Consider the following 12568-nt stretch of genomic DNA (forward strand, 5'->3'; position numbering starts at 1 on the left):
TTATTCCATTCTAATATTCAAAGCTTTAAACTGATTTGAGTAAAGCTTAGTTTACTTAAAGTTTGACTTGGGCCTTAGGCTCCTAAGAATAATTTAGAATAATTAAAAATGAATTTCTACGTGAAAATATTTAACAAGTTGAATGATATTTAACTACTTAGGTTAATAAACTTGAAGTTTACATTTCTTATTACATGCTTACCTTTTTTATAGTTATACCTAAAGGATGAGGTAGACAGGCTGGCTGATGAAAAGTAGCTACTATTTTCTATGAACATTTGCAACACCGGAGGAGTCGCCAATGTACCGCCGGCTCTTCCTTTTTTGAAGAGCCTCATGTCATAGAGGGATTACCTTAGGAGGAGTTTTATTCCTTATCTTGCAAATTCGCGACAAAAATGTCTGTACAAAGCGAACCGTGGAGGATCGACACGAATCCAGTTAAATATCAGTGAGATACCTAATAAAAAGCAAACCGTATGATAGTAAATGGCCACTGTTGTCAATGGACAATTGTCATCAATTCCAAATTTGATTAAATTACTGCCGCTGATAAATGCCTCTCATACGGGATATTTCCTTACCACGCCTTTCAAACTAGAACACAGTAGCAGTACTGTTGTTACAAATTTCAATGGGCGACACTAATCAGTTAAGGTCGGATCATTTGCTACTTTCAATACATTAAACATCAATTTTTATACAAAAATGTATTGTTGTAGGTGAAATGCCGATACAGTCAGAAGCCGAGCCGGAGTTCCTGCAAGCGCTGGAGAACCACACGGTCACACAAGGCCGAGACGTGCATTTCACGTGTGTCGTCAACCACCTCTCAAATTACAGAGTAAGTACCTCTACCTTCTTATATCCTAGTAAGATTTGTGGTTCTCTGTTCAAAATTTTGGCAAAGCTGTGGCTACATTAATATCCTACGCTGCGCACAGTTTCCATCTCGGAATAAGTAGTTAGAACATAGTCCACCGCGCTGGCCAAGAGCAAGTTGGTAGACTTCACATACCCAGACGTTGTGATTTTTTTTAATATTACATGTTTGCTGGTTTTTTGACAATATTCTCCTTTGCCGCTAAAGCAAGTGATAATTAATTTCATTTGAAATTGAAAAGTTATGTGCGTATTGACGCAATTGTTTAGTTGGTTGTTATGGCAAGATTGTAAGTTATTTTAATAACCATAAAAATATTTCAATGTATAGGTGTATTCTTCACAATGAAGGTATTTTATAAAAAAAGTTGCTAACAGTATTTTATTTTTACAATGTTGAATGTGACATAACGAATTTTGTGTATGAAACATAAATTCTCGTTGATTTAGGGTCTCATATATAGGTCTCGATTTAGGGTCTCCTAAAATCTATTCAGGCTGTCATAAGTACCCAATGCTATGTAATAAATCAAATCTAGCGGACAGTCGAGATACACATTGTTAGGTTATGTAATGTTACGTTTGATTGCGGTGCCCGCCAGCACTACCTTAAGCTTAAACCACTTGGAACGCTTGTATGATTTTTTATAAATCATGGGCCTATTAGTATGGGTTATGGGATCCTTTTCCCTTCTGTCTTCTACAAAATAAAACTATTTTGTTGCGGCAAATAAATTTTATTACACGTTACATTATATTATAAATATAATTTTAGTAACTTTTATGTCTGTGTTTGCCTTCACTACATTATTATACTAAATGTATATTTTATATTAACATCTATTTTATAGTAGGAATTACACTCTTTCTCACACAGTCGGGTAAAACATTATACTCTGTAGTCATTAAGAATTTACAAACAAACATTCAAATTTATTTTATAGGCACTGTGCTTCTCAGATCACGCACTCAAAACTCGAAACGCCCGCGGTTTGGTAAATACAAAGTCTAATTTTTGGCAGACATCATACGACTTTGAAAATTGTTTCCAAATGTTTAGGGCGTCGTGTTTCAAAGTGCTTTAACGAAATACTGAAGTTTTAGAGAGCTCTTAGATACCTAATATTGTTGATATTTTATGTTATGTAGGCATACAGCGGTCCGTTTTTCGGGTTTTTGAGCAACATTTAGCTTGAATAAACATTCAAGCACCTTTTCGCGTGTGTAAAGCAACTTTTTGAACTTGAGAAACTGTACTTTCGAACGATTTCTCTGTGAAATATTTGAAAGGAATAATGTACAGTCAAATTGATGTTAACAATAAACAATATCCTATATTAGACTACTACGATATTTTCTATATACCATTTGTGTTATCAAAAAATGCAGGTCTTGCAGATGTACGACAGATACCCCGCTTACATCTGTTCTTCACTTTTGTCTATCTTATTTCTATTGTATCTTGTTCTTGAAATTAGTTCCTTCGCCTCTTTACGAGACGTCTTAAAATATTCACTTATTTCGTGAATAGTTTTATCTTTCGTTTCTGGCAAATATTTGTAAACAAAAATTGTGCAAATACCTCCACAAATACCGTAAATCAAAAATGCGTTGTGTAACCCCAATTTAACAAATATAAGAGGAGAATTTTTTATTACGGTTGCCATTACAAATCCAGTGAAGAACCCCATTGCAAACATGCTGTAAGACATATATTTGGTGGGCGCCATTTCACTATACATCGAAGATGCTAACATAATGGGTCCGCAACTAATGCTTAGTTGATAAAAAGTCAATAGCAGAATAGACATTACACTACTTTCAGCAATTACACCTTGTTTTATTAGGTACAAGTAAAGAGATAAAATTAACAAGAAAAATACCCCTGAAGTGGAACAACATAACATTAAGGTTCTTCGTTTCAAGAACCTCGATGATATACATCCCATATACATACCGAAAACCGTAACACCGTCCAATATTAACATCCCCTTGTAAGCTGTTGATTCACTATCTGTTATTTTTTTTATTAATTCTATGGCATATATTGTACATGCCATTTTGCCGGAAGATTGATATAATAACACCAGTAATAAAGACACAAGTGTGGGCTTATAGTACTGTTCATCACGCATAGTCTTTATAAAGTTTTCCACTAACCTGCACTTCCATAATTTGCTATTTGGATTATCTGAAGTAATTTCCAAAGAATCATACTTTTGAGAATCTAGTAATTCCTGCAATTCCTTTTCAGCATCAGAACTACAGCCTTTTAATTTTCGATGTGATTCTATACATTCCTTGTAGCGTCCTTTAGTAGCGAGCCAGTAAGGCGATTCGTACCAGCAAAAGCCGGTTATAAAAACAAATATATTGCAACATATACCAAAATATCCAATGTTCTTCCAGTAAAAAAATGTTCCAATAGCATTCGAAGCCCAAATACCCCAGTAGAAGGACGCAGTTTTGAGCGTTAAAAATATACCTCTGTAGCGTGGTGATGTGTATTCTGTGACGATAATGGGCAATATAGTGTAAGAACTAGTCACAAGCAACCCATACATCGCCAAGCTTAGCAGCAAATCTCGTATAGTTGTGCTTACGAGGAAGATAATAAAGCCCACTAATGAAGACGATGCTAATATTAAAAATGTCATTCTTCTGCCTGCTAACTGGCTCAATGCAGGTAATATAAAAGAACCTAACATCCCCGAATACGGTATTAGAGATGCTGAAAATAAAAAAAAACACTATGGATTTGTTATTCAGTAGGCCACAAAAGAACGACATCTCCTCGTGGAACATCGATGGCTGTCAACACCACGATAGTTATTGTGAAAGTCGCCAATCTTTATGTAAAGAAACGAGATATTGTACGGATAAGTGCGATTAATTCGTATATCGGCAAAAATTTATATGCTTTAACATAACGTCCGCGAGGTTAATGTCATTATTTTGGCCTGAATACAAAACTAATTAAGTAAATAATAGGGTTTTAAATATTACATAGCCATGATGTCATTTCCTGGTCAATAACATTTGTAGAATTTGCCTCCTTTTTTATTTGCGGAATAAACACAGTTGGAGCACCCATACTCAAGCCAAGCATAAAATAGGACACCCAAACGCTACTGCAGACAAGAACCTAAAAAAATATTCTTTATTACTTATTACTTGCATCTGAAATGTTTTCTTTCAACAACTCTATGTTTGTCTGGAACAGATCGCTTTGAAGTGATAAGACCGCCTGTTGTACTTTTATGTTTATGTATATTTTTCATGTATTAGTTGGTGTACAATAAAGCATTTTTGTATTGTATTGTACTTGATAATTCCTCATCACTTGAACAATTTTGTGGCTAACTTTAATTAAAACTTATTTAGCATTATCCGATCGTACTTCAGCGATGTTCACATTGTTATTATAACTAATTTTTACTAGTGTATTTCATTGTTTATTTTCTAATAGACATAATGCCATTACCTGTCTCAAAAAGGGTTTCCATTCGATCTTCTTTTCACATATTTCCGAATCATTCGCATGGTTGTGAGTTCTTTCTTTACAAAACTCTCTGATCGTATTTTCGCAAGTACGCTCATTTAATAAATCGTTTTGTTCCATGCTTTTTACGAAGACTAGTTTATTTAACCTGTAACTTGTCCTCTCGGGTCAAATACAAAGGTTAAAGTTCGCTCACATTTATTTCCGAACCTTTTTAAGGACAGTTATGAACTTATTATTGCGAGGCAATGTATCTCTTTCGCAAAATTTTCTTTGTATATTTGCGCTAATACCTCTTCCCACTAAAAGTCACAAATAGTACTGGCAATATTTTCCTAAAACTAATTAATCGTTGCATTAGTTTTTGTTTCTTTACAAAAGTATCAATTTGTTAACTAATGTACATTAATTAAAAGGTACATTTGGACAGCTAGATTGATAAACATTATCGCATGTAATTTAATGTAGTTAAAACTTTGATAAATGTAGCAATTCCTGTGTCAGACGACTCATTTATTGTTATTTTATTCCAACGGTGAATTATTATTTTGTACTTCAATTGGCAAAATAATGGATTTAGTGGCCAACTTATCTATACTTCTATACATATAAATGGCCTAATCCTTTTCATTCTGAGAGGAAACCCGTGCCCAGCAGTGGGGCACTAATGGGTTACTGATGATGACCCGTGCGAAGGCGGGTTAGTGTGTCATATATTTTAAAGCAACACGTAAGACCTCAGACTATGCTTAACAACTGTTATCTTCACAGCAAACGATTTACGATTTTAAGATTATTAAGATTTTTAAGCAAAAATCGTATTTTATTCGTCCGTAGGTAATCATAGGTAGACGAACTTCACTTCCTTTTTACTTGTATATTTTATATTTTTTGCTTTTCGTCTCTTCTGATTTTTTTGCTTATTGTTTTATCAATAAAAATCCTTAAAATTTTCAAAAACGATTATGGTCGAATGTTAGTCACCAAATATTACAGTGTCAATATAAGCAATTAAAAGTCTATATGTACTATGATTTAATAATATTAATTGCCTTCATACACACATACTGTGTAAATAATATTTTATTATACAACATGTTTTATCGTTATACATTCTAATACAATTATATTTCGTACCTACTGTGTTTCTACAGGTTTAATTTAAAAAAATAACTCAAAGATAATTATAGCGTATCGTTCTCTCTCAATACATTTAACAGGTACAAAGAGCATTATAACATTTTTTAACTAATTCCTACCGGAGAAATAAGACATTGATGCAGGCAAACGCTGTCGGCACGGTACAAATTCAATTCGGTAGATTCTTATACTGTGCTGTCGAGACCGCGGAAGAGTACTATAGCGTACCTGTCGACCCGAGAGGCGTCCAGAGTATCCTCTCCGCTGTCGCCAATGCTGATGGAAACCCACACAGGGTTCCCCACGTAAAAAAGAAGAAATAACATAACTTTATTCCATGAAAATCGACAAAATTCCTCTCTAAAAATACAGTAACACCAAAATTTAAATAACATCGAACTATAATAAAGTGGCGAGCACTAAACATGATTTCAATATTATCTAAACCGGTTCCAATTTTTTTGTTCATTAAAACACATTTTACGTATTTTTTTTTTATTTTTACGCATTTAATATTGCTTATACTTCCAAATACATGTAAATATTTTTTTATAAGTATGAATATACCTTAGAATTAATTTATTCGATGAACTTAAATTTAACAGAGAATTATACACAACACACACATTACATACTTAACACACTTGACATACTTAGACGAATAATAGAATTGATATGGGTATTAAAATTTATTTGTTTCATCGTCTGAAGTTATTGTATACAATTTATTCAGATAGAATAAATTTGCATTTGTATATTACACAATATTTTTAACACGTGAATACTGTACGCGGCCCAGAAAACCAATAACTTGTAATAATCCAAGACATTTAGTAAAAATCTTATTGACTTGAGACTCCGTGCAATCCCATGAAAATAGAACGACAAGCATCTATTGATTTCTATTATCACCTGTTTTAATAATTAATTTCCTTGACTCCGAACGAGTTCTAAAATATTCACCTACTTCTTGAAGGGTTTTGTCTTTCGTTTCAGGCAAATATTTATACACAAGAATCAAACATAAACCACCACATGTACCATAAATCAAGAACGCATTATGCAACCCTAAATTATGAAATATTGCAGGAGAAACTTTTATCACAGTTCCCATCAGAAGCACACTAAAGAACGCCATGGCAAACATGCTGTAACTTATGAACTTGATTGGCACCATTTCGCTGTACATAGAACTTGCTAGAATAATCGGGCCGCAACTAATGCTTAGTTGATAAAAAATTAATAACAAAATAGATAAAATACTATGTTCAACAATTATATTTAGTTCTATTAAATACAAATAAAGGGACATTATAAATAAGAATGAAATGCCTGAAGTCGAGCAGTATAACATTAAGGTTCTTCGTTTTAGGAACTTTGCTAAAATACAGCCAATGTACATACCGAAAACCGTAACGCCGTCCAATATCAACATCCCCTTGTACGCTGTTGATTCACTTTGTGTAATTTTTTTGATTAATTCTATAGCATATATCGTGCATGCCAGCTTTCCAGAAGACTGATATAATGTCATCAATAGAAAGGATACAAGGGTGGGCTTATAGAACTGTTCGTTACGCATAGTTTCTATAAAGTTATTTACAAAATTGCTACAACATAATACGCTATTTTTATTATCTGAATTAATTTCCAAAGCACGTTTTTGAGAATCCAGTAATTTTTGCAATTCCTCTTCTGCTGCAGCACTAGAGCCTTTGATGTGGCGATGTGAATCTGTGCATTCCTTGAAACGTCCTTTACTTGCGAGCCAGTACGGCGATTCGTACCAGAAATAACCGGATACAAAAACGTACACATTACAACATATACCAAAATATCCAATGTTCTTCCAGTAAAAAAATGTTCCAATAGCATTCGAGACCCAAATGCCCCAGTACAAAGACGCAGTTTTAAGTGTTAAAAATAAACCTCTATAACGTGGTAAAGTGTACTCGGTGATTATAATGGGTAATAATGTAAAACAACTACTTATAGGCAACCCGAACATCGCTTCACTAATTAGTAAATCTCGTACAGTTGTACTGACGAGGAAAATTATGTAACCTGCCAACGAAGATGATGCTAGTATTAAGAAAGTTATTCTTCTTCCAGCGACATGGGTCAAAGCAGGCAATATAAAAGCAGCAGGTACCCCAGAATACGGTATGGCAGATGCTGAAAATAAAAATAAATCTTATTGGACTTGTGTGCTATAGAGCAGACCAAAACTTGTAGACGACGTTGCTCAAGACTTTGAAATAAAAAAGTGTGTTTTATATGAATTGGCATGGTAAATTTCGTGTCATTATATTTACTTACTTAACGATACGCGATAGCATCTATTTTTTATATCATACATTTGTATAGGACAAATAAAAAATACAGTGAAATTTTGTATGTTTCAATATTTTGTTCTCAAGGAAAATACTATATTTATTGGTTTATGTGTGCACTTAATAAAGTAAAATAAATTAAAGGATTATATTACATAGCCATGATGCCATTTCCTGGTCTATTACATATGTGGAATTCACCTCTTTTCTTATTTGAGGTATGAACACAGTTGGTGCACCGGTACTCAAGCCAAGCATGAAGTACATTACCCAAATACCACTGCTCACAAGAAGCTAAAAAACAATGTAAAATACTCATTATTTCAAGAAGTAATCTTTAATTTGGAACATAAAGAATAAGTACAATATTAAAAATAAAATTAAATGCTGGATGCAAATATAATATATGTATGTTTCATAAACATTTAAATTTGTTCTACCTACAGCCTATAAAAAAAAATTGTAGACAATTAAGGGAACAAAATTAATTAAAATATCCGGATATACGGATACCACATAAACGAGAGCTAATAGGACATTAATCCTACTTATCTACATCCGATAAATGCATCTTTTGCATTTTTTTTACTCAACAATTAATAATCATTCTAGGATCGATATCATAATTATCATAACAAGTATTTACACAAGAATTTATTTATTTAATTCTAAATAATATACCTAAAGTGACTTACCTGTCTCATAAAGGGTTTCCATTCAATCGTATATTCACATTTTTCCAACCCCTTTGCATGGTTTCCACTTCTTTGTTTACAAGATTCATTGATCGTATTTTCGCAAGAACACTCATTTAATAAATTGTTTTGTTCCATGTTTTTTACGGAGAATAGTTTCTTTAACCTGTAACTGCCCTTTAGGACTAAATACAAAGGTTAAAGTTCGCTCACATTTATTTCCGAACCTTTTTCAAGGACAGTCATGAGCTTATTAATGCGGAGCAATTTATCTCTTTCGTGTTACCGCAAAATTTCTTTGTGTATTTTTGCTTATATACTTCTTTCCACTAAAAGTCACAAATAGTACTGGCAATTTATTCAGTAAATTTCACTGTTCCAGTACTTTCTATAGTGGATATTATTAATCTATCTGTTATCTAAAAGGCGTTAATTTAATACATATACTACAGTAAAACTGAACAACATTATCGTATAGGTATATATTAATGTAGTTAAAAGTTTGATAAATACAACAACTGTGTCAACCTACTTATTTATTCATTAATCGCTATTTAATTCAAACAATAAATGTTTGTGTAGTTGCCTTCATCAAGAACCCATTACTGTCCCACTGCTGGGCACGGGTCTCCTCTCATAATGAGAAGGATTAGGCCATAGTCCACCGCGCTGGCCAAGTGCGTATTGGTAGACTTCACATACCTTTGAGATTTTTTTTTTCAAATCTCTCAGGTATGCAGGTTTCCTCACTATGTTTTCCTTCACCGTTTAGCAAGTGATAATTAATTTGTAATACGCATATAACTTTGAAAAATCAGAGGTGCGTGCCTGGGATTTGAACCTCAGACCCTCGATTGAGAGGCGGAGTTTCTTAACCACTAGGCTATCACTGCCATTTAGTAGTTGCCTTAATATTGTCAAATAGCGGAAAAAATATTCCAAACCATAGATCGGTTTATGGAAATAATTAGTCTAACCTTGGCAATCATTATAAAATTGATGAAGAGTTTATTACGGGCGCTGAGCCTTTCCTATTACGATGACTTATGTGTCATAAGAATATTGATTTAAAGATTTGCATTGAGTGATAATGGGTAGGTTAGGTTAGGTTATGGATGAACAAAAAATAAGTAAAGATAAAGAGACGAGTGAAACTTAATTTGTTTAAAACTCTTGCAACCTCTAATTTACATTTGATAAGAGGACTACAATAATTGTGATAATGGTATAGTTACCTATTTGCCAAGCTGGTACTCGATGTCAACAAAAAATAAGTATTTCTTTCTTTGTAAATTGTATAACAAAACGTACAAATGTAGTTCTATAGATTAAGTACAAGTCGTACGTGTAATTACGTTTCCTGAGTGCTGACTGAGATAGTACTGCGTCGTCAGACTTAGCGGAATTTACTTTTTAGTTTTTCACTCTTGGAATAATGTAATATAACAGATTTAAACTTTTTAATTAGTTTGTACATAACATCGTTTCGACTTCGATTTAAATGTAGTAAATAAATGTGATTTAAAAATTGTACATTAAAAAGTACATGTAAATCTAAAGATAAAGTACAAGTCGTACGTGTAATTACGTTTCCTGAGTGCTGACTGAGATAGTACTGCGTCGTCAGACATATCGGAATTTACATCTTACTTTATTGCCTCTTGGAAGTACCTAACATGATGTTACAGATTTAAAACTTCGTAATTGTAAATTGTACTACAAAACGTACAAATGTCGTTCTAAAGATTAAGTACAAGTCGTACGTGTAATTGCGTTTCCTGAGTGCTGACTGAGATAGTACTGCGTCGTCAGACATAGCGGAATTTACATTTTACTTTATTGCCTCTTGGAAGTACCTAACATGATGTTACAGATTTAAAACTTCGTAATTGTAAATTGTACTACAAAACGTACAAATGTTGTTCTAAAGATTAAGTACAAGTCGTACGTGTAATTGCGTTTCCTGAGTGCTGACTGAGATAGTACTGCGTCGTCAGACTTAGCGGAATTTACTTTTTAGTTTTTCACTCTTGGAATAATGTAATATAACGGATTTAAACTTTTTAATTAGTTTGTACATAACATCGTTTTGACTTCGATTTAAATGTAGTAAATAAATGTGATTTAAAAATTGTACATTAAAAAGTACATGTAAATCTAAAGATAAAGTACAAGCCGTACGTGTAATTACGTTTCCTGAGTGCTGACTGAGATAGTACTGTGTCGTCAGACATAGCGGAATTTACATCTTACTTTATTGCCTCTTGGAAGTACGTAACATGATGTTACAGATTTAAAACTTCGTAATTGTAAATTGTACTACAAAACGTACAAATGTAATTCTAAAGATTAAGTACAAGTCGTACGTGTAATTACGTTTCCTGAGTGCTGACTGAGATAGTACTGCGTCGTCAGACATAGCGGAATCTACATCTGACATTATTGCTTCTTGGAAGTACATAATATTATGTTATAGATTTAATCTTTCTAATTAGTTATTATGTGTGTAATATATATTGTCGTCATGCCTAAAATACGAAACAAAAGTAATTATATTTTCAACAGTGCTATTCGCTCTCAGTCCTCGAAGTGCAGAGCGTAAAATGTTATTGCCTCTCGCAAGCGCCAATGTTGTCTCGTCTTATGTCTCGAAGTTTAACTGAAGCCATTCCTGTTTAAGATGACTAATTATTTTAAATACTTTAAGATAATCTCTTCGAGTAAATAATGCGCGCCGCTCTTTGTTACGATTGAGATTCTTGTTGAGATAAATTATTTATTTTGTTATAAAAGAAAAATGAAGATATAGTGCTACTTTCGTTTATTACTGCGTATGGTATTCAACCCATTACTATCCAACTGCTGGGCACGGATCTCCTCTCCAAGGTTAGCCCTTAGTCCATCGAGCTGGCCTAATGCAAACTGGTAGACAGTGCGTAAGTCGAAAGACAATTTTCTATTTTTTCGAAATATAATATCAGGTATTTATAACTATAAAAGAGTTAAATCATTAAAAGTTTAATCTCCCATTAATTCTTACAAACAATCCAATACCATATTTTACGTATCTTCACAGATACCTAAATGAAAAATGATTATTCTCTAAAATCTTCTCCAATCTCAACCACAACATTCATGTGCACATTTGCGGATATTAATAATACAGCTTTACATTTCCGTGACCTGCAAATGTTGGAGTACTTTGCAAATATAACATTCTATCTGACAAAGTAGATTTCGAGATTGTAAGTAACAGATAGGAGCTTATTTCTGCAAACGCTACTTTTGACGTCGTACGACAAACTTAGCGCACGACGTGCTTGCTAGAAATGTAACGTTGGCACCGCACGACGGTTATTTATTCTCGCAAACAATGAAATTGTTACTAATTTATTTTCCAACCGCAACAAAGCGAGATGTCACATGAAAAATGCGCGAGCGCGGTACGGATGAGACTTGCTACATTCCTCGGATGAAACTCCCTACAATTTAACGTGTCGTTCCCCAGTTTTACCTACATTCACCGCAGTAACAACGTTTAAGTCACATTAAGTTTCGTCTCCGCAGTGAACAATACAAACGATTTAAAACTTGGAGGAGCGCCGGCGAAATGGCGAGCAATTTATGACATTAATCCAGGACATAAAATGAAATTTCACGCTCGTATGCAATCCGCCATGAGAGTGTTTTGTTTTGTAGACACCCGCCCTAATTGCTTTCTTAAATTAGACGCGTTCCGCCTCTGCGGCAACTTGCCGGGGTTTGCTTTTGTACTTAATTATTGGCATTATTACGTGTTCTTTATTTAGAACTGCCGTTTAAGGACAATTTAACGTTAATGCAGAGACATTGTGTGTTTTATACAAATTAGCCTTAATAAAAAGTCAAACAATTCACAAAATCCCATTTCATCAGCGTTGCGGATTATGGTTTCAGACCTCCTGGTTCTAGGGAAAGACCCAAATGAGTTTTTACACGTTAAACTAATAACAGCTACTTTGTCCATTATAAAAATA

At 33.6% G+C, this 12568-nt stretch overlaps 3 protein-coding genes across 4 annotated transcripts in view; 1 reads left to right on the forward strand and 2 right to left on the reverse strand.

Annotated features, from left to right (window-relative positions):
* LOC140758010 (lachesin) overlaps positions 1 to 12568 on the forward strand; it is a 210404-nt gene that overhangs the window by 145712 nt on the left and 52124 nt on the right. For both annotated transcript variants that reach the window (XM_073093948.1, XM_073093949.1), the window contains one exon: positions 723 to 844. In XM_073093948.1, coding sequence (XP_072950049.1) covers positions 723 to 844 — 122 coding nt within the window. The remainder of the gene's footprint in view (positions 1 to 722; positions 845 to 12568) is intronic.
* Positions 2301 to 4504, reverse strand: LOC140757813 (facilitated trehalose transporter Tret1-like). The gene is made up of 3 exons (XM_073093684.1): positions 4367 to 4504; positions 3889 to 4027; positions 2301 to 3613 (listed from the first exon to the last, which is right to left on the reverse strand). The coding sequence occupies exons 1-3, from the start codon at positions 4502 to 4504 to the stop codon at positions 2301 to 2303; spliced, it is 1590 nt and encodes a 529-aa protein (XP_072949785.1).
* LOC140757814 (facilitated trehalose transporter Tret1-like) lies at positions 5710 to 8561 on the reverse strand. Its single transcript, XM_073093685.1, has 4 exons — positions 8553 to 8561; positions 8013 to 8151; positions 6670 to 7699; positions 5710 to 5800 (listed from the first exon to the last, which is right to left on the reverse strand). The coding sequence occupies exons 1-4, from the start codon at positions 8559 to 8561 to the stop codon at positions 5710 to 5712; spliced, it is 1269 nt and encodes a 422-aa protein (XP_072949786.1).

The sequence above is a fragment of the Epargyreus clarus genome, unplaced genomic scaffold, assembly GCF_041222505.1.
Source record: "Epargyreus clarus isolate Ecla_fem2 unplaced genomic scaffold, WU_Ecla_fem_2.2 ptg000005l, whole genome shotgun sequence".
NCBI classification, from domain to species: domain Eukaryota; kingdom Metazoa; phylum Arthropoda; class Insecta; order Lepidoptera; family Hesperiidae; genus Epargyreus; species Epargyreus clarus.